Source organism: Ornithodoros turicata, chromosome 2, assembly GCF_037126465.1.
Source record: "Ornithodoros turicata isolate Travis chromosome 2, ASM3712646v1, whole genome shotgun sequence".
Lineage (NCBI taxonomy): Eukaryota > Metazoa > Arthropoda > Arachnida > Ixodida > Argasidae > Ornithodoros > Ornithodoros turicata.
Window position 1 is genome coordinate 92,794,389 of NC_088202.1, and position 26,199 is coordinate 92,820,587.

General features: G+C 48.3%; 1 protein-coding gene across 4 annotated transcripts in view; it reads left to right on the forward strand.

Moving 5' to 3' along the window:
* The first annotated feature begins 845 nt into the window (after nucleotides 1–845).
* LOC135385796 (uncharacterized) overlaps nucleotides 846–26,199 on the forward strand; it is a 60,334-nt gene continuing 34,980 nt past the window's right edge. For 3 of the 4 annotated variants that reach the window (XM_064615315.1, XM_064615316.1, XM_064615318.1), the window contains exons 1-4: nucleotides 852–901; nucleotides 9,208–9,249; nucleotides 11,358–11,376; nucleotides 11,461–11,582. In XM_064615315.1, coding sequence (XP_064471385.1) covers nucleotides 862–901; nucleotides 9,208–9,249; nucleotides 11,358–11,376; nucleotides 11,461–11,582 — 223 coding nt within the window. In that variant the 5' untranslated portion in view covers nucleotides 852–861. Of the gene's footprint in view, nucleotides 902–9,207; nucleotides 9,250–11,357; nucleotides 11,377–11,460; nucleotides 11,583–26,199 lie in introns of all 4 variants that reach the window. The other variant, XM_064615317.1, reaches the window with a different exon arrangement.

Here is a 26,199-nt window from a genome sequence, read left to right on the forward strand (position 1 = left end):
GTAATGCGCTGAACTGCATCCTTGCCAAATAGAGGTAATTTACCATTAGAGTCACTGAATAGGGTACCTTATTTAGTGACACTATTCGACATCACTCGTCGCACTCGTCGAGAAGGGCACGTGTTAAAACACGTGCACTGCGCACTTCGCGCGATACGTGAAGGGCGTACCATGCGTCACGCGCAATGTGTCACGTGCCCGTCCTTTTGGATCTTCTGTCACTCGTTAGCTCGTTAGACGTACAAGCGATTAAGCACAGAGGGCACTTTGAGGTCATTTCAGCCATTTTCCAGATTTTACTGGAAAACATCCAGCGCCTAGCAGGGTTTCTCTTTTTTTTGAATCGTTTTGAATCGTGATTTTCGCTCAAAATAGAAAAGGAAACACGCATGGCATACAAATTGTCTTCATGAAAGGGCAGTTTGATGTTGCAACACTGACTGCGTGATCGAGCGCAAGCGAAAGCTGGCTAACGATTATGTAGACGAATACCCAGGATCCCGCAGTGTTCACGTCCCCAGGTGATAGTGGCATAGATGTCGTTTTGTGAAAGTTACGCAGCATGACAGTGAGCGTTTTGGGGACGTGGTGGGTCATTCTTTTTGTGAATATGTCATTTCATAGCTGCAGCTTTTTCTCCGGTCTTCGGATATTAACATAGGTATGACAAATAAAAGCTGAAAAACTCCGAATCCTCGGGACATAATAAACTCCGAAACCATCGTCCGAATATACCAAAAAATAAACTCCTAAAACAATAGTTAGGAGGCGGCAAATGTTTACAGCAACGATGATGAAGAAGGCCAGAGAGTGTGAAGAAGAAGAAGTAGACGGTGCAGAAGACAAGGAAAAGAGACTACTATGGCCCTCGACGTTGGTAGAGACAGAACGGCTTTAGATGGTAAGATACTATGACTCTACATTACAAAACGGGTAAGGATACAACCAGTTAGGCGGCTCCTTTCGTGGGCTCTGAGAGAACACCTGAAGGCATTCTTGTTGTCTTTGCTATGAAATAGCGAAGCAGAAGAAATCAATGTTATTTGCTAAGCTATTCACGCGCGCAGGATTTCAACGGATTACGTTCGTACGTACGAGACATTAGAGAGTTTTAGTACATCGTACGCTATCAACTTTGCGTACGTAAGGGATAGCGTTGATGCTTCCGCGCATGCCCATAACGGAAAGACAGCTTCGCGCAGTGCGCAGAACCACCGACGCTATCAGTTACGTACGCTATCACCTTTGCGTACGATGTACTAAAACTCTCTACTGAGAGGTACCTCCGCAGCTAGCGGAGGAACGGACAGAAAGAAGCCATATAGTTTATCCGGTTTTGGCTCCCAAGCTGGAAGCGCTGGATGCCGACGTAGAAAGGAATCCCCTGCCTAAGGAAGTGTGTTTGTTCGGGTCAACTGAGATACAGTGCCTCAAACGGAAATCGTCTAGTGACTGAGCTGTCTGTACAATTTAGCACTGAAGTATAATATCAGGAGACGAGTAAATGTCTGCATCTCTGAGACTGTGGAGCGTACATTTTAAGGCAAAAGCCGTCTTTGGAGGCAGTTTTATTTATTTATTGATTGATTGACGATGCTGACCGTCTGTTCATGGCCTAAGCATGTTACAAAAACAATGACACAAAGTAGTTAAAAGCATAGAATATAGAATATAAGTTACAGAGAAACAAACAAACAGGGAACAACAGTACAAACAACAACAGAAATAACAACAACAGAAAAAAAACGGGGTGTTACAACGGTAGAAATTACTGCGAAAAAGACAGCAACAACAGCAACTTTGTTTTGATATGATGAGTGGGGAGTTACATCACCAGGGGCGATACTCTACCACATTGCTCGTGGTGATATAGGGGAGGAAAACGTTACGAACTAGGCATAAATGTGCGAAATAGCAGTGAAGAGCGAGTCCATGTCAGGCGAGCAAACTATGGAAGAGGGTGTGGCAGCCCGTGTGTGATGACGAAGACGTGCCTCTGCTGCCACGCGCTACGGCTCTGGCACGGCAGTTCTACCGGCACCGTCCTAGCGTGAGGCCACGACCATCTGCCCGCTGGGACATTCCATCATCGCCGGTCAGGACTCATGTAGAGGGACACCACCTCCTCTACATTTTGGTGACCCGAACAACGAACACCATGTTCGGCATAATTCGGCCAAGCACCATCCCAAATTACTGCAAGCCCACCTCCGAAGGTACGGTGCAACGTTCTACCGAGGAACCGCTAGGCGACGACGTCAACTCAACGCGGCTCCACTCATCGCAACGCCTGGCCGCGAAACACCGTGGTTGTACCCATCTACCCAGCTCACGTCGCAATGGTCCCACACTCCACGTCACGTCGCCACACGCTTCGTGATGGCACTCCTCGGGCTTCCACCAGCGGCACCTTCCCGAGCGTCACGCTCCTGTACCGGTCGCGGTACGCCGCTGTCGACCGCCCCACACGCATCCGCTACGCTTGCGGTCCAAGAACCCTGCCCGCCTCGCCTTCCCACCAGGCTTCCATACAAGACACTGGCAGCTCGTCCAGATGCGGTCAAGAGGCTCCGGGACCAACATTCCACCGGGGACACGCACGGAGGCCACAGTGAGTTTTACTCCCGGTCTCCCCGTGCTTCACGATGGTCCTCCCCGCAGCCTCCTTGGCGACAACACTACGAGCTCAGCGCTCACGAACCGGTCGCGGTTCTGTCGCCCCTCTCTGAATTACTTCGGCATACCTCCCTCACACCGCCCCTGGAACCCGCCCAGTTAGCGCTTGCCCGCACCAACCATTCTGCTGCTACTGCGATTTCTGAACAAGTCGTCCCTGTTCCACGTGTCGCCAGTCTTCCTCCTCTTTATGTATCGACGCGGACCCCATCCGCTAGCTCTACACCGCTCCGCGTCTGAGGGGGGGAGTGATGTGGCGGCCCGTGTGTGATGACGAAGACGTGCCTCTGCTGCCACGCGCTACGGCTCTGGCACGGCAGTTCTACCGGCACCGTCCTAGCGTGAGGCCACGACCATCTGCCCGCTGGGACATTCCATCATCGCCGGTCAGGACTCATGTAGAGGGACACCACCTCCTCTACAAGGGGAGCGAGTTCCGTTCATATGCGGTACGATAAGCAAACGAAAACTCGTAGGCACTAACATTGGGTGTGGGTAAATGAAGGTGACGGTTGTGTCGTGTTCTCGACTCAGGCAAATGAGAATAGCGAAACAACTGACGATAATCTAGTATGGTGTCACCCCTATTTTTTCGTAGGGAAGCTGAACTTGTCGTGTAATCCGTGTGAATAGGTTATGAAATGCGTAGAGTTCTTCATTGGAAACAAAGAAAATGATTCCTGCTTCTTCTGGAAGTGGACTGTACACGTCTATTGGTTTATGCATGGCTCACAGCGCTTGGCATTTTGTCATTGCTCGGTGCAGAAATCAGAGAAGGACAACCACGCGCCCTGGTGGTCGGCCAATAGGGGAATTGAAACCTCTCTACACGTTTTTCTTCTGGAGATGAATGTGTTCACTAAACAACGTGTTCCAAAGATCGAACAATGTATAGGTGCATGGAACATGCATACGATGGTTCATGAAAACGATAAGTGCCTGACTGGCAATTGTATTAGATGTATACTGGTTATATAGAATGTAGTTACGATATTTTAGGACAACGATACAGTGCACATAAGGGCATGCGCCCTACAAGTGAGTCTTATGGGCGTTATTTGCTAGCGTTTCTTGCTTCTTCCCTTGCAAGTGTTTTCAATCCCTATACATGGCTCGTGGCAGATGCTAATGTTAAAATTAGCCTTGATATCCGAAGTCCAGAATTCGAACCGATACGGAGATTCGAATGAAGTGATGTATAAATGCAGCATTCCGTTAACAGGAGACAGTTTCCAGCATAGCACTGAACGGGGTATATGACACATGGACATGCTCGGCGTGTGCTCAAATTCGCTAACTTCTTTCGTCTTGTTTTGCAGCAAACACACACATAAAAAAATGCTCCATTACGAATGGACCTTCCACATTGTGGAACACGATCCAACGAAGTACACCCATGTAGTTTACAGCACAGGTGACACAGTGTACTGAAAGAGCAAATAGGGGAGTAGTTTAGGGTCGTTGATGTACTCACCCCAGTGAGTTTAAAAGGATAGTTCGATCTTGACAGATCAGATCGTATATTTTTGTTGGAAAGGGTAGTGCATTTTATGCTTTACCAAGGTTCTGCGTTACTTTGCGTGAAGTTGTACGCTGTAATTTAGTATCGGTATCGCAAAGCCGCGATACCGAAACTAAATACCGAAAGCCTTGGAATACACATGATTTGAAATTCCCGCGCACTGAGACGTATGCATGATGTCATGAGACAACAATGTGACGATACGAGGGCGTTCCCACCAACGTTACTAGATCAGGTAATCTATAGTCGTGTTTAACTTAAGATGTAACAGAAATCTAGTCCGTCAACTGCATACGCCGTTGGAGATAAGGAGAAGCAGTAGCGCGCCAGGAGAAATGCTGTAGCGCCACCATGCGCCACCAGTAGGGGAGCGCATTTCTGCCGTAGCGTAGTGTCATGCAGCCAGTCTTAACAGCCAACACGGAAGCAGAGTGAGTGTTGGAAGAAACCGACAACACTGGCACCTTCTGCATGCTCGGGTGTGCATGCGTATCTGCGCGCACCTGTATGTTCTCAGTTTTCCATTAAACCTTTACCTCGGTACCACGGACTGTGCTCTCGCTAACGTTCGACTCCAACAAGTTATGGGCCCACTCACCTACTGAGACCGCGGAGACGGAAGCTCAGTGAGGACCAGCGATGGGAGATGCAGGCAAGTTTGCGGTGGCCAAACTGACGGATGAGAACTACCAGTCTTGGAAGTTCAAAATGAAAATACTGCTGAATCGTGAAGCGACATGGTCCTATGTAACACAGGTCGAACCTGAAGCTGAGGGTCGTACTGCTTCGTGGGTTGTGGGGGATTGCAAGGCCCAGAGCACAATCTGTCTGAGCGTGGACGACAGCCAGATAGTACATGTTTGCAACTTCACGACTGCAAGAAGCATGTGGGAAGAGCTCCGCAAGGTGCACGAGAGGGCGAATCTTAGCAACAAGTTGTATCTGCTGAGGAAATTGTATAAGACGGAGTTGGACTTGGCAGAGGACATGCAGTGTTACATCAGGAGCACTTTGGAGTTAGTGGACCGTGTGAGAGGAATCGGTGAAGATACAACAGATTTTCAAGTTGCTGCACTTCTGCTGAGTGGCCTTCAGGACAGTTATGAGTCTCTCGTCACAGCCCTCGATGCTCGCCCGGATGAAGATCTGACATTAGAGTACGTGAAAGGGAAGCTGGTGGACGAGTATAAGAGAAAGGCGAAGATGACTTCCGCAGCAGTGGTGTCTGGTCTTGCGCTCCGGCCACAGTCGCAGAATGCGATGAAGGGACCCTCAAACTCCCGGGAATGTTTCTTCTGTAAGAAGGAGGGACACTTGAAACGTGATTGTCCAGCATGGAAAGCACAAAGGAAGGATTGGCTGACACAGAACGAGGGAAACAGCGAGCAAATACGGTTACGTCACGTGGGTCTTCACCCCCAGAGGTCGCTTTTCTCCTCAACGGAGGTTCCTCATCCAGGACCTGGCACATCGATTCAGGTGCAACCAGTCACATGTGCAATGACCAAAGTTTCTTCACGAAACACTACAGGACTAGGGCTGAAATCGTTGCCGTCGCCAATGGACAGTAGGTCTCCTCGGAAGGTATCAGAGATAGGGTTTTTTATTGCAAGATTTCTGACACAACGCTTCAAAAGGTACAAGTTACCAACGTCCAGTATGCTCCTGCATTGGAGAGTAACCTCCTTTCAGTCTCAAGGCCGACGCAACAAGGCCACGTTGTAACTCTCGCGGATGACAGCTGCGTCTTTTCTCGAGGAACGAATGCTGTGGCTACCGGGGCAATCCTTAAGGACCTCTATCGGTTGCGCCTCACGGAACCTGGCACTGCAGAGGCGCGCACCACTCGACTTTCGTCACGTCATCATCGTTTGGGTCACCGTGACCCAGGCGCTGTCAAACGGCTCAGGACCAGGCTGTGGCTGAAGGTATTCACATTGCGAAGTGCGATCATCATCAGCAGTGCACTAGTTGTATTCAAGAAAAGATGAAGAAGGCATCCTTCCCTAAAGGCGGCGGCACGCGAGCTGGGAATATTCTTGACATGGTACACTCGGATGTCTGTGGACCAATGATGGCTCTGACACCCAGCAAGAACCAGTACTTTCTTACGTTTATCGACGATTTTTCCAGGTATGCGGTACAGTACTTACTCAAATCAAAGGACGAAGTCTGCTCCAAACTTCACGAATATTTGGCGGCTCTACAAACCAATTTTGGAAAAGTCCCGAAGGTCCTCCGTGCAGATAACGGGACAGAGTGCACTGGTGAGAAGACGCTCGAAGTTCTCCGGAGGCATGGCATCGAACTTCAGACGCCTGTCCCATAGCCCTGAACAAAATGGTGTGGCAGAGAGAAATAACCGCACGCTCTGTGAGAGCGCACGATGCTGTTTAGTGCAGAGTTATCCAAGACGTACTGTAGAGAAGCTGTGGTAACTGCTTGTTACCTTCAGAACCGGCTACCGAGCAGAGCAGTGGATAGGACACCTTACGAGTTATGGCAGAAGAAGAAGCCCGCCCTGCAGCATCTGCGTATGTTTGGCAGCCGAGCTTTCATGCACGTACCGAGAGCAAACCGCAGTAAATGGGGCGCTCGTGCTGTGGAAAGTGTTTTAGTGGGCTTCAGTGAAACCTCAAAAGGCTACAGGGTGCTCCTGAAGTATAGTCACAAGGTCAAGGCCACTCGGAGTGTAGTTTTCGATGAGACTCCAATCATGGCGAAGCCTTGCGGCGGAAGTGAAACCGGTAGTGCGTCCCTGGAACTTAGGTGCCAGTCGCAAGAGGAATGACGCAAGGAACCTACTCCCCATAAATAGGATTCGGGTTCCTCAGGTGACTTCGTTGTTGACTTACTGACAACAGCGACCCCACCCGAACATCATCAAGAACCTAGTCGCGGGGACAGCCAGCTTCCCCAGGTTAGGCGCTCGGAGAGGAGCAACAAAGGAGTGGCACAAGGTCGTCTGGTTTATGCAGCGCAGGCTCGCGGCGCTCAGGATTCCCATGAACTTCGTGGACGATTAGTTGTCGAGGGGGGGGGGGGTTGGAAGAAGCCGACAACACTGGCACCTTCTGCATGCTCGGGTGTGCATGCGTATCTGCGCGCACCTGTATGTTCTCAGTTTTCCACTAAACCTTTATCTCGGTACCACGGACTCTGGTGTTGCTGACGCTTGACTCCAACAGTGAGTATGATGAATTACATTTTCTGACGCAAGGAGGGAAGGTGGCCTCTCTGTGTCCAGCCATCCTATCCGCGGCGCAGTAATATTTTGAGAGCTGACGCACTAGATTTCCTTTCCTTCTTAAGTTGAACATGACTATAGTAACGTTGTATCCCACCCATCGCCTGGCCAGGCAGGCCAGGCAGCGGCCTCTTGTTGGCCATCATCTTCGTTCCCACGTAACCAGGGAAAGGTAGCAAAACGGTAACAGAAACGGAAACCGTACGGAAACAGAAACAGGGACGTATATCGCACACTTTGAATACCAGAAACAGAAACGGGAACGACAATAATTTACGGTAATAATTCGGGTACTGCAGGACCCGAATTATTGCAATTTTTTACCATATCGTGTAGATAAATTAATGAAATAGCAAACAACAACTTTATTACGGGATGATGGCTAGGGAGTTTCATCGCCGAGGGCGATACTCTACTACATAGCTGGTGGTGATGCGGGGAATGAAATAATGAGCCCCTCCACAAAAAGGATCTAAGTCCTGTGGTGTCCAGAAAGGTGAAGAGAGCCTTGAGGGCAGAGCGTCTGTGTGCTGGATGTGGCCAGGGACCAAGCAATTTTGTGAGAGAGAGAGGGGGCGGGAGTCTAGCTCGTTGAGGGATGCGGAGAGTACGGTTCGGGAAGGTTTAATATAGTGAAGGTGTAATATAGGTGTAATATATACTGAGGTGATGAAATATACCTCAATGAAGCAAACGAAAATTAGCCGAAGAACTAAAACTAAAATGGACTATCAAACTGGAGCATATAAGTAAGTAGTATACAGTAAATAGAAGAAGCATAGTTCTTATACGCTTATAGTGACTTGCAAGTTGTAAGCGTGAGTAACATTCCTGAAAACCACGTTCATATTAGCTGTTCATAGAAATCACGTATATATGTATATTTTGAATAAACGTTGTCTCTTGTGTGCATGTCTCCCAGGAGTCCTCAAAATAGACTTCAGAACGTAGAAGGATTAATTATTCAGGATTAAGTTAAGTCGCTGTCTCAAACTATTTTAAAAAAGGGAAAGAAAAGAAAGAAGAACAAAAAGCGGGGTGGGGGGGCGGTACCGAAAACCGAAATATCTAGAGTACCGTAATTTCACGCGTATAAGCCGCACCGCAGATAAGCCGCAGGACGCGTTTTTTGGGACGTTTTGAAAATTTTCTGCAGATAAGCCGCACCCGCAGATAAGCCGCGGGCAATACGAGACGACTGATTTGTGCGACAAAGGAGACCATAGAGAAGGCCATAATCCCTGTGGTCCATACTCCGGGATCGGCACAGTGTACAACAGAGGAGGTCAGTTCTGGAGTTCTACCAAGATCAGATTGTGCCCTTGTCGGGTGTTTTTCGTGGACTGATGGGTCAGTGATTTTCCAGAAGACGTGAATCACTGTCACCACTTTCCTTAAAGCTGCTTGGGGGAATGACCCAGGAAAATCAATCTACTCGAATGTGGACCCGTGCCTGTTACGCACTGTTCGTGCATCGGCAGGGCAGTGCTGTTCCAGAGACACTGTCGGCCCTTTCGTTAAAATCGGCGTACGGGGAAAATACCAGGAAAAAAATAGTCATCAGATAAGCCGCACCGGTGGATAAGCCGCAGGGCACCCGTGAGAAAAAAAAATCGCGCATAAGCCGCGGCTAATACGCGTGAAAATACGGTACATGTTTTTGTGTGAAGCTAAGCAATTCGTTATGAAAAGCAAGCTGCTGCAAGTATTTTATGCTAAGCTGATGTTCGCCGATTAACGATATGTGTTGGAACTATTACAGCCTCTGACGGATCGCAAGTGCAGATACTTCCGCGACGAGAAGGTAAGGCATGATTCCTGCTGCGGAGGCGGCGAAAAGAATACGTGCGGTGTCACCCGATATGTAAAGTATCACACTCCTGATTTTCCTTAATTACTTGGTGTTACTTTGTGCGTTCCTTTCACTGCACCGTTTAATTCCCCTAATCATTATCACCCTTCCTGAGGCAGCTCAGACTTGCCAAGGGACGTTGGCGATAGTTTTTGCTTACAGATACTAATTGACGAAGTTCATGAAAGTGAAAGTTCGTTATGACGGTATGGGGTAAATGGTATTTGCTCTGCTTGTTTCCTGCAGCCAAAATTCACTTGAGTAGGCAATTTTTCGAGTATAACTCTGAAGGGATTCAAAGCTAACGGTATAATTGAAGGAATGCCGTAGGATAAGGTCTGAAGAATAGAGCCGAATCATACAGGGTGTCCACCGTAACTATAGAAGTAATTTTTAAAAATAGAAAAATCACTTTTTCCCAGTTTTAACCAATGGCAATGTACTCTACGCCTAAAGGCCCACCTTAAGATGGCCCAAGTAAGCTTCTGTGACGATTCATTAATTAACTTTCGTTAATTAACTTTTTAATTATCAACGATAGAAGATTGACTCAATGAGAACATCGGATTCCTTGGGGTCACTGGTAACGTTACCGTTTTCAGAACAAGAATTGAGGCAGGTATAACGCGAGGAAAGGGCCTGGAAATAAGGTGCTCTGGTGGTCCCGTGTATGTGGGGGTGGTAAAAAGTTGTCGCACCAATCTGCCCCCATGCAATCTGTCCCCCCTGCGACAGTGTTTTTCCCCTCCCGCATACAGTGAAAGGAAAACGGGAGTGCTTCTACTCGAGCGTCGAGAAACGACCACCAGATCGCCTTATTTCCAGACCCCTTCCTCGCGCTATAACTGTCTCGATTTTTGTTCTGAAAACGGCGATGTTTCCAGTGACCCCAAGGGATTCGATGTTCTCATTGGGTCGATCGTCTAGCGTTGATAAATGATAATTAAAAAGTTAATTAATGAAAGTTAATTAATGCATCGACACAGAAGCTTGCCTGTGCCCTCTTAAGGTGGGCATTTAGGCGTAGAGTACATCGCCATTTGTTAAAACTGGGAAAAAGTGATTTTTCTATTTAAAAAAAAATTACTTCTATACTTACGGTGGACACCCTGTATATCATACTAGCGTAACAAGGCGTGGTAATTGGTAACTGTTCATATTAACTATAACAGCAGCATAGCGTAGCAAGGTGGGGCGGTTGCTAACTGCTCATATTAACTAACATATATTACAGCCTTGATACCCCAGCCTGCATGCACCGGGCTGCCCTACTTTTGGGTTTCTTGTTGAAAGAAGAATAAGAAAAAAAAAACTTGTTACGAATTGCAGAAGGTGGTCTGTATATATCTAAACCTGTCGTAAGTACAAGTATGTCAGCAAGAGCCAGCAGTTGTCCTGTGCATGTGTTTCTGTCGTCCCTACTTCGATTGCTGCTGTTAATATGACCCTGTATCGTAGACCGCACATTAGCATGCCGAGAACTGCAGCTCCGTGTAATAATTTGGTTGCATGATTGACTCAGTGGCGGAGCCAGGGGGAGGGGGGATCGAGTCCGACAAACATTAGGCCAAGTATTGGGTTTCTCCCTGTCCCCCTCCTCAGTTACACGCCTCGAAAAATACCCCCCGGTCTGCATCCGCCCCTAGTCTGGCTTCAATATCTATGCAAGATATGGCAGCATACTGGTTGTTTGTTCAGTACAAAGTATTCCTAGGAACAGTTGTGACATGCAACTTTATAGGGAACGTCTGCTGTACTTCAACGGATTCCTATAATGTCACTGTTGAGGAATTTAATATAATAGAAAATGCGTCAGAGTGAGTCGACGCATTCATTATTTATGTCTGCACGTGCAGTGCACAGGGAACACACAGGCTGATCCTTTTTAGTACAGATAAAATGGTTTTCGTCATGGACCTTTTTAGTGCTCGTGCTCTGCAGCCTGTGCATCGGTACACAAACACACACGAGTTGTTTCATAGCTGCTCCTCCGTGCTTGAAGTTTAAACAAACCTATAGTGGTCTCCCGCGCTGGCACTTCAGTAAATTTATCCTTCCAGATGATGTTCCACGAGCCGGGTAAGCATTTTGTGCAACGTTCAAATGCTCGTCTTCTTTAGTCTCTGTGAGCCATTACGTGACATTTGGTCATGTTCACCTTAGGCTTCGAGCAGATAATGGTTGCTTTCAAGAAATAAACAGGACGATGAACACCATATTCGGTTTATGCTTCATTCCTGCTCTCCTCGTAATTGGCTTCATGCTGCTCTTCATGCCATCCAAAGGTACACGTTCACTGCCTATATGCTCTTCTAAGCAAAGGGAGACTGCATCCATTTTCTTGCGAGATACCATATTTTTAAAGAGACGGTCGCATCAGGCAGCCGATCTATGAAATCTATACCTCTATGTTCTGCATCAGCCGACAATCTACCCGGCTGATTTTTTCGTCCGAAAAGTGCTTAGATGTTAAATAAACGAATATTAAACATTAGCGCTGCTTCCGCGGCCGCAGAAGCTACGGCGGCGTGACATCAGAGGACGAAAGGCGCCGTCCAGACGCCCCGTTCCTCTATGTCGCCCACACGGCCGCGACATTCCATTTCTCAAGGTCGCGCCCTCATTGGTTCTTAGGGAGTGACGTTTTCTCGTTTTTCCAGTGAGGGAATCCCGACTGCGCTCAACATCCTGCGTCTGCTCTTGTCATGTATTCCGTTGAATAACAGTCAAACAACGACACTATCTCCTATGGGATTTTCGATACCATGGTCAGTGGTCCTGGAGGAAATAAATGACACCGTAGCTTCGAAATCGACTGGAATGGATGCGACCGTCCCTTTAGTAGTACATCTTCACTTTATGAAGAGCTCTTCCTCAACTCCACGTATTTATTTTTTCTCCTTCACACACCAAATATTCCGGGGCGATACTTTTTTAGCATACTTTTTTGGAATCCGTCTTGAAATATCGACACCGTTTGGTAGCTCGCAAACCACTGTCCGTCTCTTCAGGCCCACGTGGTCCATCTATTCCGACTGTTTGAGCATTATACAAAACTGCGTGTTCTTGTCCGCAATCCTCACCCGAGGATGAGAATCACGGGGAAGAAGCCCTCCAGTTGGTGCGTCGTGATTCATTCTAAAATCTTATTCTCTCAATGTAAGTACAATGTACGATTTTGCATCGTGAAAGTAGATGATTCATGCAGCTGAAACATCGGGCAAGCGTTGCATAAATTATTTCCGGTAATGATTTTGTTCGTTTTTCATTGAATTTTTCTGCAAAGTGAGAACAATATCCTGGAGAATTAGCAAATCTTCAAGCAGGCTCCTTTGGATTGAATCGCGAAGCCTGGGAAGATTAAATGCCGAAAAAAGGACGTTCACCGTCTGTCTGCGAAAAAAACAAGAAACTCCAATCAAGCTGAAATGAATAGGAAGTATTCACGCGAGACAAGGGCCTCCGAGCAGAGGGGTGTCTATAAAATTTGTAGCGCTCGAAGCGTTCTATTTCTTTCACACACGAAAGGTCGACGAAAGACAATAAAAACGATATTGGAACCACGTGAACGTGAGGACATTATCTGTCAGGATTTACTCTACCCGAGTGTGCGTTAATGTAAAACGCCATAGTGATTTTGCTCCCCTGCTTCACGGGCATGATTAAAGCCCTGCGGATATTCGCACAGGGTGCGTGAACGAAGGCGAACCATTTCGATTCATGCGGACGCATAAAGATCATTTACCGAAAAGAAATACATGGGTTTCCCCTCAATGTCGACGACCCCACGTAGACGGGCCCCATTGCACCTGCCGGGGGTACACTATTGCACGACCCACGTGGTAATCACAAATCACATAATCAGCCAACGAAGCACGCTTCCTATCCGATTCGATCCAATGTATTTTTGGTGTGATGCGGATCCTTGCTCTCGTTTTACCAGCTTTGGCAATTGACATCGATCAGCTAAAATAATGGGAAACGAATATACGAACCCTCAGTGCAGGGAAGGACGAGGACAGAACACAAAAAGAGACGAAGACACCGCACTGAACTGCCAACCAAAGAGGCCATCTCTTGTAGAGCACTGCACGGGCCCGGGCCCCCGACCCGGCCCGGGCCCGACCCGGCCCGCGGGCCGGGCTGGGCTTGTTATTGGCTGTGTGCTCCGGGCCGGGCCGAGCCCGGGCCGACAAAATACGCCAGCACCACGGGCCGGGCCGGGCCCGGGCCGTTAAAATACGCCACCACCGCGGGCCGGGCCGGGCCCGGGCCGACAAATATGTTCCCGAGAGTCAGGCCCGGCCGGGCCACGCAGCTAATTCCACACATTGGAGATGCATTAGTTCATATCATCATGCGCTTGCGTCATTCCTGTGCATATTTTGCAAAGACAAGCAAAGGGTACTGCATTATGCATATGATTCGACCCTCTAGAACATTCTCCAAGCCACTTTACATTGCTCCTCACTCCTCACATATTTCACAATCTTTTTATCATTTTGGCAAAGCTTGGTGAGAGGGATAGGGACTGGGAGAAGCAGTTTGTCGACAGCAGGCTCTATCTCCGCAAAATCTTGACAGTGTAACGATAACGCCCCGTGCGTTCTGGATTTAATTTGGTCTCGTGCGGTTACGGTGTTAAACCGCCATCACTTGTATGTTTGTCTTCTCTCCTTATAAATTTACTTATAAATTTGTTTGATAATCGCCAGAAACGCGTACGTCGCTGCTGGAAATACTAGGCCGGGATCTACTCGCTGGGTCACCGGGCCGGGCCGGGCCGGGCTCTATTTGCTTAGACGCCGGGCTGGGCCGGGCTCTAGTCACTGGGTCACCGGGCCGGGCCGGGCCGGGCCGCATAAAAATATGAAGGTCCGGGCCCGGGTCGGGCCGGGCCATTTTTCGATGCGCCTGGGCCGGGTCGGGCCCGTAAAAGTCGGCCCGTGCAGTGCTCTCTTGTGTTCCGTCCTCGTCTTACCTCGCACTGAGGATCTTACGCTTTTTAACTATGAATCACCAACCAGTCCAAGCTTTAACCCTTTTTCATGAAGAGTGATATGTTCATGCTGTAATAATCATGAAGGAGCATGAGGGGGCCCCTCCACGTTGATATGTAGTTTATAATGTGGCCACGACGTTCTGTTAAAGGACAATGAAAGAATATTTGACAAGCCTATGATCAGGCTGCGTTCCAGAACTTCCCCGGGTCGACTCGAGAGTAGGGAGTAGCTACTCTCCGCGTTCCAAAACCTACTCGATGGCGTCGCGACCCCCGTTCCAAAAGCGGGCTGCCTACTCGAGAGTAGCTACCCGAGGTCGACTCGCTCTACTCCCTATCAGACGGGAGTAGGTAAGGGTAGTGACGTCAGAGCTGTCGTCTGCATTGAAATCTACGGTAGTCCGCTTTTGCTGCTTCTCGTCTCGGCAGCATCATAGCGGACCCAGGAAAGTTCCAGTGCAAATTTTGCGACCTGATGTTTTCTTCAGAGCAATATGAACCGAACCATACATAAAACACACATCGGATCGTTGTATATGAAGGTCGAAACCTGTTTCTGTGCGTTTCAGAACTAGCTGCGGACGAGAACAGCGCTACTCTTTCTTGGAACGTGCGGTAAATACCCCTAATTCATGGCGTGAATGCTTTACGAACCAACGCAGATGTCCCCATACCAAAGACAACAGCGTCACACTAAAGCGAAGCAGCGGGCAGCGGTTCTTATGTCGCGTGGCCCAAATGTCAATGTCGTCTGCTGTCGCCATGTTGAGAATCGTACACGCGCCCGTTCCACAACCTACCCGAGGGTTACCCTACTCCCATGGTCACGAGGTACAACTCCTACTCTGGGTTGGTTGTTGAACGCACCCATTTTCGTTTTGTTCCTCTGCACTAAAGCATTCACCCTGTGAAATATGAAGTAGAAAATCGTTCATATGGCAAAATATTCGATATTAACTACGGCAGTGAACGGCGGCAGCTACGACCCGCCTACGAATTGGCAGCAGCGGCGGCGATGCGTCTTCGGGTGAAGCAGCCTTGAGGGGCAATGCCGGATGAGTGCGGGGGTGGTAAAGTTCAAAAATTTTTTTCGCTGCTAAAACAAAAAGGGTTTCGATGAAACTTTGTAAAATAAATGTTCAAGGGGCACACTATCAAACGCAATTTGTCTCATATTTTTATCAGGACCACCTCAGTGTGCAATTGACGGCTGAATATGTGGTAAAAAGCAATATTTCCGAAATTCATGATTTCTTTCTGCGTACTCTTCCAAGTCTGCGCGCCTCAAAATATTTTTAACACGTTCTATGCCTCCTACACAGCAGAGCTAAACAGTTTAAACAGCTCTGAAAACATTGCAGAGTTCCGTAAAAAATTCCAAAAGTTCCCGAAATTTTTCAGTTTTCTCGGGGCATAAACTCTCGATAAAACGTGTCCATCAACCTTCAACTGGTCTTGGCACGAAAGTATTATGCTTTGCCTTCACTCAGAAGAGATTTGGTTGGAATTCGCGCAAAAGCTATTTTGCTATATATTTTTTTTCGCGAGGCAGGTTACATGTCAAATCGCAATCTTCAAGAGGCGGCCATGGCGCGAAAAAATTTTTTTCGGCAAAAATAAGCCGGGAGTACATTGGCTGCATGGGAACAATCAACCACAATTTATTTGAAAGAAATCGGGGATGGTCGAGCGCAATGTCTGGGACGTTTGGCACGGAATGACCGTATACCTTTAACTGCATTTTATTTGACAATTGTGGATGACACAATGTTCCAACAAACACATGTTCGAATGTTTCTGAGTGATTTTGCATGCTAAAGAGTGAAAACGTTTGTCAGATCACATTTTCATCAAGTGAACTTCCTCTTGTAAATACAATGACTGCGGATGTGTGGCTATACTTAAGATCCGCGCGGATGCGGATGCCACTATGCCAATTAACGCGGTTGCTGATGCGGTCGCGGATCTTACAGGTACGGGTACTGTCAATGCTATCCGCGTTCACGTCTAATATAGTTGTTCCTATGTCAGTTGTCTCTTTACCTCACTCCTCCTAGCCTTCTTTTCGCTCTGGTGCGCTTTGTTAGATCCTCTTAAGCGTGTGGGAATTATCAGGCATGTAGCTTAGCCCTTAGCGGGTATTATGTACATGTTTTGCCAGACGGAGGCTCAGGTATGCCCTGTGCATTCATGTGGTGGTTTGCTAGACATCGAGCGATTTCAATCGGTGCTAATTAACCACTTGTTACACACCACCTGTACTGAACTGATGAGTCATTGATCAGCGCCATAGACTATGTGATAACAACAACAACTTTATTTTAAGATGATGAATAAGGAGTTTCATCGCCAGGGGCGATACTCTACCCCATTGCTGGTGGTGATGTGGGGAATGAAATAATGAGCCCTTTCACAATAAGGATCAAAGCCCTATGGTGTCCAAAAATGTTAAAAGAGCTTTGAGGGCACAGCGTTGGTGGGCTCGATTTGGCCAGGGACCAAGCAATTTTGAGGGAGGTGGGGGGGGGGGATTGAGAGTCCCGCTTATAAAGAGACCCGAGGAGTGCGGTTCGGGAAGGTTGGTAGTGTGACAATGAAGAAGAATGAGCTCTAGAACTCTAGAGCACCGCAGTGGCAGCATCTGGGAGAGTCAACTTGTACGAAGCGGTAACGCCACTGAGCTGTAAAAGCCACATCGAGTCGCATTCGATGAATTAATGTAGCATCTTGACGAGAGGTGTTTCGTGACATGCGGAAAGCGAGCGTTGGATCAACTCCTCTCAGCATAGATGGGGCGTAGATGACAGCTGTCTATTGGCGGGAAGCCAGGGATGTCACGAGGCGTCCAAGAAGGGAACGACGGTTTCCTCTCAGCAGCGGAATACTCGTCCGTCTCCGAGAAGGAGAGAGCTGCTTCTGCAGCGCTGTCGGCCTGTTCGTTCCCCACGACAACACAATTGGCTGGAACCCACTGGAGAACAAGCCTGTGCCCTGCTTCGTACACGAGGTGGTAAGCCATTAACACATCCGTCACTAGGGGTGCGGGTGAGCCTCGTATGCGAGAATTTTCAATAGCTTGCAGTGGAGATTTTGAGTCTGTGAACATTGCCCTGTTCCCGCGAGGTAAAATCAATGATGTGCTGCAGAAAGAAAAGGATGGCATCGAGTTCCGCAGCTGTTGATGAGGTTGGATGCGAAAGGCGTCGTCCTTGCACTACGCCTTCGGATGGTATGACAAATGCCGAGGCGGACTTGCCAATTCTGGATGCGCCATCTGTATGTGCAGCTGCAGGCGTAGACAATTTCTCGTCAACCAGAGCATAAAAATGGGCTCGAAGAACTTGAGGGGGAACCTGATCACTTCGTTCCAGAGGTTCGGAAGACTTACGAAGGTGGGTGGTACCGGCAGAGGCGAGGGGGCTTCCGCGGTGTTACATCCTGAGCTACGAAGCCAGTGAGAGTCTGTCGTGTCCTCTGCGCTACTCGATAGAAGTCGCTTTCAGGGCGGTATCAAATTTTACTGAGGAGCGGGTGACGGGGAATGTGCGCACGTAAACTGAGGAAGTGCCCAGCCGTTTCACGTTCACGTAGAATCTCAACCGGGAGTTCAGCAACTTTAGCCAGGACTTTAGCCAGGACTTCAGCCAGTATTTCAGCCATTCTTGGAACTTCAAGGCAGCGACGAAGGCTTCGTGGAAACAGGGTCTGAAAGAAAGGCATTTAATGATGTTGTGGAAATCCTGTGCAGGATTGGAAGGCTGTAAAGCACAGTCGACCTCACCAAAGCTGCGTGATGAATCGAATAGTGGCAGTTGAAGAAAAGGCACCAGCACTGGGATTCAACCCTCTGATTGCCGATCAGATATGCTACCAATTACACCGCGCTATCTACCCTCTCTTCAACGTACCTATCCAGGATATGAAACACGGGGAAACGCGCTCACCCTCAACACCTTCTCTCTTATACATTGCTGCTATTCACTCTCCCATTCACACAGACGAACATGACAAAGATGCCCCCGAAACGAGTGTGTTCGCCCGTCAAAGTGCTGACTGTGTCTTGACTGTGTCAAGTGTCTGTGTTCATCAAAACGAGTGTTGGATGAATGGACACCATTAATTGTCGAAGAGTGGAATGACAGTCACCGCTCAACTCGTTCGTCGGCTAAGGGCCAGTTCTCACTTGGCGACGCCCGACGCGGCGTCGTGAGCGGGCGGCGGAAATAGACGCGCATTTCCGGAGTCGGGAGAGGAGAGACGTCGAGCCAAAAAAACTGCCATGTCGAACTTCTTTCACGACGTCGGCGAGAGCTGCCGAGAACGACAGCTGGCGACCAATTAGGTGACACAGAAAGGCCACGCCCCCTGATTTTTCGTCTGCTTTGGACGACGGAAGGCCACTGTGGTGGGAACATGAAAATTGTGCGCGCTGACGGGGCGGCGGAAATGCACCTCTACTTCCGCCACCCGCTCACGACGCCGCGTCGCGCGTCGCCAAGTGAGAACTGGCCCTAAAAGAGCTGCTTCTGCGGCGCTGTCAGTCTGCTCATTCTCCGTAACACCATACTGAGCTGGAACCCACTGAAGAACAAGCCTGTCGTCTGCTTCGCACACATGTTGGTAAGCCATTAACATGTCCATCATCACGAGGGCGGACGCGCCTTGTGTGCCTGTGCTATCAATGGCCTGTATAGTGGAGATTGTGAGTCGGTGAACAGTGTCCAAACAACAACTTTATTTTTGGCTTTGGAGAGTGGGGAGGTTCATCGCCACAGGCGATACTCTACCCCATTGCTGGTGGGAATGTGGGGAATAAAATAACGAGCCCCTTCACAATAACGATCGAAGTCCGATGGTGTCCAGAAATGTCAGAAGAGCTTTAAGCGCAGAGCGTTGATGGGCGGGATTAGGCCAGGGACCAAGCAATTTCCATAGGGAGAAGGGGCGAGAGTCCAGCTGACGAAAAGACTCGGAGAGTGTGGTTCGGGAAGGTTGGTAGTGGGGGCAATGAAGGAGAATATGCTCCAGATCCTCAAGAACACTACAGTGGCAGCAGGTGGGAGAATCAACTTGCCTCAAGCGGTAACGCCACCGAGCTGTAAAGGCCACATCGAGACGCATTCGGTGGATTAATGCAGCATCTTGACGAGAGCTGTTTCGTGGCATGCGGAAGCGAGCGTGGGATCAACTCTGCTCAACATAGAGGGGGGAAGAATATCGCTTGTCCATTGGTGGGAAGCCAGGGGTGTCACTAGCCGTCGCAGAATTGAACGGCGGTCTCCTCTCAGCAGAACAATACTGGTCCGTTTCCGATACGAGAGTGCTGCTTCTGCGGCGCTGTCGGCCTGCTCGTTCCCCACGACACCACAATGGACTGGAACCCACTGGAGAACTAGCCTGTGGCCTGCTGCGTAGATAATGTGGTAAGCCATTAACACATCTGTGACGAGGGGTGTGGATGGGCCTCGTATGCCGAAATTTTCAATTGCTTGCAGATTTGGAGTCTGTGAAGACTGCCCAGTCCCGCGGTGTAAAATCAGCGATGTGTTGTAGAAAGAAAAGGATGGCATAGAGTTCCACAGCTGCGGAGGAGGTTGGATGGTCGTCTTCCGTGCACTACGCCGTCGGATAGTATGACGAATGCTGAGGCGGACTTGTTGTTTCGGGATGCGCCATCAGTATATGCCGCCGTAAACGTAGAAAACTTCTCGTCTACCAGAGCATGAAAATGGGCTCGGAGGACTTGAGGGGTGACCTGATCTCTTCTTTCCAGAAGGTTTGGAAGGCGTACAAAAGTGGGCGGTATCGGTAGAGACCAGGGGGCTTCCGGCGCTATAGTGTCCTTAGTTATGAAGCCAGTGAGAGTCTGGCGTGTCCTCTGCGCTACTCGATAGAAGTCGCTTTCAGGGCGGTATCGAATTTTCCTGAGGAGCGAGTGGCAGGGAATGTGAGCACGCAAACGGAGGAAGTGCCGAGCCGTTTCACGTTCACGGAGAACCTCAATCGGGAGCTCACCAGCTTCAGCCAGTACTTGCTGTGTTTCAGCTATTCTTGGAACTCCGAGGCATCGACGAAGGCTTCCAGCAAACAGGAATCGAAGTGTATTTAATGAAGTTGTTGATATCCTGTGCAGAATAGGAAGGCTGTAAAGCACAGTCGCCCTCACCAATGCCGCGTGAAGCGCGAGCAGGGAACGCTGATCACAGCCCCATCCTGAGCCAGAAAGATGTTGAATTGTGGGGAGCCATCGCTGCACTTTAGTTTCAAGGTGTTTAATGTGCCGAGCCCAGCGCAAGTCCGCGTCGATTACCACGCCAAGGAAGCGGTGGAAGCGTACCGGCTCAAGCTTCTTTGTACCAAGCCAAAGAGGGAAATTGGCCATAGCTTTGCGCGTGAAAGGGAGCTCGACACACTTTTCGAGTGAAAGGTCCATAATAAAGGTCACATAATCTATCTTAGCCCGCGAGTATGAACAGTGGCCTTACTCGCGGGCTAAGATAGATTACGTGTTATTGAAAGAAGAGAATGGCATAAAGCTCTGCAGCTGTTGATGAGGATGATGTGCGGAAGGCGTCGTCCTTGCACTACACCTTTGGATGCTATTACAAAGGCCAGTGCAGACTTGCCGTTTCCGGAAGCACGATCCGTCTCTTCGTTCACGAACATCCGGGAAACTCACGAAAACTGGCGGGACCGGTAGAGACCAAGGGGCTTCCTGCGGTGGTACGACATTGCGTGTGAAGCGCCGCTTCGGGGCGATATCGAATTTTCCTGCGAGCAGGTGACGACGACTCTCTGTACGCAAGCGGAAGGAATTATCGAGATGCTTCTCCTTCACGTACTTCCTCGCCATTACTTAGCTTCGCAATTTCGCGTTTGCTCCACCCTCGTCAGCGCTATGACAGAGGGCGCACAGTGGCCATGGCGCAAGACAAAAAAAGTGATTTGTAGTGGCTAAGTCGTCCCCAACCGTCGTGCTGGACGAGAGCGCGTCCCTCGCAAACCGTCGAGCGCCTGGAGAATGAAGCACTGACTTCTACATCATCGTCCATTAGCTGCGTGAGTTTTACTTGCGTCCCACGAAAATACTGCATGGAAAATCTAATACAGGTTCAGGTCGATATACAATTTGCGTCATTTGCCAGGACATGACACGATACATGGTCTGCTTGGATTGCGTACAAGTTTAGGATTAACACATGATTTATAAACCTAACAGTATTAATTCGAAGTGCTTTGGTCACCATGCTCTCTTTATTCCGTTTTCCTTACATGGGGTAAAGACGTCCCTCTGAGTTTGGTACGTATTTGCGCGCCCGGGCCGTCATCAGCTATGCCTTCCTTATTATTTTTTATTCATGTACACCTGGAAGGCCCAGATGGCGTTACACGGTAGGAAATGGGCATTTCACGATACACAGTGGTGGTAGTACGTCTAATACGACAGTTAGAGCACAAAAATATACAGTTCTAAACAAAGTGATTCCAGATGATGGTTCGGTACCATAATGATGGGACAGAGGCAGATCACACGAAGATTTATTTTCAACGTGAACGTCGTACATCGAACACATAGACATTAAACCATCCCTTTGGACTTGTTGGTGATAGACTTTCATAACGTAAAAGCGGTAAAAACAGGACGAACACAAGACATACACAAGAGCGCTCGATGTTGTGTGTGTCTTGTGTTCGTCCTGTTTTTAGCGCTTTTACGTCAGCTACGTCAGCAGCAGCTACGTAGCAGCTACGTCATGAAAGAACATATAGACGTCCTTCAATCTCCTCTCACACTGTAATTGTGTGAGTCGTGCTGTTCACAGGTATTTTGTTACCATTTGAACTGCTTGAACTCGAGATAGGCCTGCAGTATTGCTTAATGTAAAAATAAACTGACGATTACTGCCTACCCCCTAATCTGTAGATGTGAACTGCGACAGAGAATCCAGCGGTATTCCACACTTTGAAGAAGAAGAAGAAAAAGACTAGTAAATGAAGTGCAACTAGGACTTTTGCTCCCTTTCCACTTCTCTTCTGCTGGTCTTTAGTCTTATTATCTCGCCTTACCCTTTCGAGACTCACTTTGCACAGCAAGTGAGTAAATGATACTCTAACAAAGCGTAAAGATGCAGAGGCTAGGAGCTGATACTCTCCTTTTACACTTTTCGTCTCACATATCCTCTTCTCTGATATACCTCATTGCTATAGCTTACCCTTCCGGGATTCCCTTTGCTAGTCTTTGCTATAGTCTTCAATTTCTAAAATTTGTTTAGGAATTGCATCTGTCTGTTACATAGCAGCAAACATGCCTGTTGTAGTTGAAAACAGTAGTTAGAAACGCAAAATAATTTCTTACAAAATCAATTTTTGGGTACAACGGGCTCTGTCTCTTTCAAAGTGAGTGAAAATTATGGTGTTTTACTGTTTACATTGCAGCGACGTAAGATACGCATAAGATTTTGCTTCAAAGACGGTCATCGGAAGGCGTCTGCTGCAGTACATCTTATGCGTTCTTGCGTGTGGTCTTCGGACAGCAACATTGAGCGCTGCGTTGGCCTGTTATGGCTGTGTTGCGCTGGCCTGCAGTGGTCAGCAATACCATAACGTTACCATACCATGCTGAACACGCAGGTTTTCGCCCGTTGACTCGCCGTGTTTCTCTCAAATAATGATTTGATTAGTGAGCCGTCATGTTTGTCAGTCCAAGTGGTCATCCGTCTCAGTGTGGGTACTCCTAGTATGACGTCAGGCACACTCTTGGCCAACCTCCTCAATCCCTTAAACAAACAAACAAACAAACAAACAAACAACCAAACAAACACACATACATACAGACATAAATAGGTACAGTGCTGGACAAAAGTTTACGGAACGCGCGAGCGGCGTATTTTCTCTGGGCAGAGACACCCTAGCGGCGAGCGGAAGCGGGCGAGTCCACCCGTTCAGAGGGATGGAAGAGTGCGCTTGTGGCGACCCACCGTGGTAGTAGTGGTAACTTTGCTTTTGAGTGTAACGAACGCCAAAATGGTTTCGTTTTCGGTCTACTGCACCGAGCGCGAGTGGCTATCGGGGAAGGAAGTCTCCCCGCTATCGGAGAGATAACAGGGCGCTAAGATGAACTGAGGTGACAACGTGCTCGCAGTGCCTAGCTTTTTTCTTTTTTATTAGACAAAACAGAAGAAAAGAGCGTATACCCTTGAACACACACACACAAAAGAGGCGGGGGGAGACGATACTGTCTCAATACTTTGTCGGCCCCCTTTGGCAGCAATAACTGGGGCCATACGCACAGGAAGGGAAGCGTATAGCCGACGGACAAGGTCCACGTCTTCGCGTAGCAAGGACCACTCTGCTTCTATAAATTCCCAGAGTGCGTCCTTGCTCCTTGTAGGCGTCCGTCTCTTGCTCATCCTATTCATCAGGCTGCCCCAGACGTTTTCGATGATGTTTAAGTCCGGGCTCTGCGCAGGCCATGTCAGCTGCATTACGCTGAGGCGTAAAAAAAGAAAAAAGCTAGGCACTGCAGCCCGTTGTCACCTCAATTCATCTTAGCGCCCTGTTATCTCTCCGATAACGGAGGGACTTCCACTCGCGCTCGGTGCAGCAGACCGAAAACGAAGCCATTTTGGCGTTCGTTACACTCAAAAGCAAAGTTACCACTACTACCACGGTGGGTCGCCACAAGCGCACTCTCTCATCCCTCTGAACGCGTGGACTCGCCCGCTTTCGCTCGCCGCTAGGGTGTCTCTGCCCAGAGAAAATACGCCGCTCGTGCGTTCCGTAAACTTTTGTCCAGCACTGTACATACATACATACCTACAAGCATACATAAATACATACATGCATATATGCGTACATACATACATGCAAGCGAGCAAGCAAACATACAAGCAAACAAACAAGGAAGAAATCAAAGCTAGCAAGCAAAGAGGCAAGCAAGCAAACAATCCAAGCAAGAGACATGGAAACAAACATACATACATACGTTGACCCGGGCTCGCCTTTAAAGCGTCAAAAATGAGTTTTGAAGCTTTAAAGGCTAGCGCGGGGTGGTATGCTGTTTTTTGTTTTGTCTGATGATGATGCCCGTATGGCGTCGAAACGTCACGGTAAAGCTGCTAGTTTGTTACGTTAAGCCAGTGTGTGCTTCAGTTATTCATACATACAAGAATACGTACATGCATGCATACATACACACAAGCAAACATGCAAGCAAGCATGCAAACAAACAACCAATCATACAAACACATATACGAAGAAACAAATATACATACAAACATACAAACACGCATACAAACAAACACGTATATGCTGAGCGTTAAAAGTGGCACTCTTGATCAATAAAAGAGCAATAACGAAGTGTCGCCCAATGAAACACAGTAAACTAAACTTATCCCTAATCCCCACAGCGTAATTTTTATTCCTTAAAGGACCAGCGGCATGGCCGAGTGGGCTAAGGCGTCCGCTCGTTGGTGGTAACCAAGGTCGTGCGGAAGACTGGGAGGTGGTGGGTTCGAATCCTACCTCCGGCTGTGCTGTCTGAGGTTTTCCCTGGGTTTTCCGAAGACTTTCCAGACGAATGTCGACACAGTTCCCCCTGAAGTCGGCCCAGGACGCATACTAATCCCCCCTGTCCCCCACTCCTTCCTCTGTCCACATCTGTACGCTGCTCATGGCCACAGTTGCTTCGCGGCGCTAACAAGCAATCAAAAAAAATTCCGTAAAGGAGTTAAGCCACACTTCAGGAGGGCAGTATAATATTTACACTTTCGAACAGAAGACTAAACGTTACGCTTCGTTTGACACAGCAACAAAAAAAAGCTGGGGATACTCTATGTTCTCTCAGAGTACACCTGCGTGTGCCGGTCGATGCGGCATAAATTGTCCACAGCAAGGCTGTGCAAATATTATCAGTAAGACTTCATTGTGACGTGGGAGAAGGACCACCGTCAGGGATATCTTAAGCCCGCTTTCCTTCTCGAAGACGTACACGAAACCATCAAAGCCCTGTAGGGTCAAGAAAACAGAAAAACAAACTCCGCATAAAAACAAACAAACATTATTCCTCTTTTTAATGCAGCTTTTTCATTCTATACAACTACACAGATCGGAGAAGGAGGGAGATGAGACAAGGAGAACAGGACGAAAAACAAACATCCTATAGGACGTTCTCACAGGCAACGGACCTGTACTACCTTAATGGTTTCGCTTCCGTTCAGTAAAGAGTAGACAGACCTTGAAAAGAGAAGATGAAGACTATTAAGAATTCTAAAATACGAGTATACGAACAAGGATGAAGCACGTAATACTCTAATTAGCGTACTGTCGTCACCTGTCCCTGTCAAATTTTCTAGTAAGCAGTGCACGCGTTTTCTTTGTGCTCTTTTCAGCGGTTGGAGGTAAGTATAATGATCGTGGGTCTGAGACGGTATTATGCACGGCTAATCAGACCACATGAATTATCAGTTTCACAAAATGGCTTAGCCTATGATTAAATGCAGCTCTCCCACGACGCTGCTTACCTCTCTCGACAATGTTGGACTTCAGTCCGCATTATGAGGCTCATCACTATCGTTTTCACCAAATTGCCGCTAGCAATGTAGATGGCGTAAGTGGGGTGGAGAATCTCTCTGTCGCGATGAAACACCCCGCTGAAATAAAGCGTTGCAACATTTCATGCGATGCGTCTACTTTTTGTTTATCCATCCCTATTGGAAAAACGTCTTGAGGTTACGCCAGAAATCCTGAAGTTACCTCAGGATATCTTGAGGTTGTCTGAGGTTACCTCAGAACTGCCTGTGGTTCTTCTGAGGTTATCTCAAGAAGTCCTGAGGCTCTACCTCAGGACCTCAGACCCGGCTGTGGTTCTTCTAAGGTTACCTCAAGAAATTCTGAGGTTC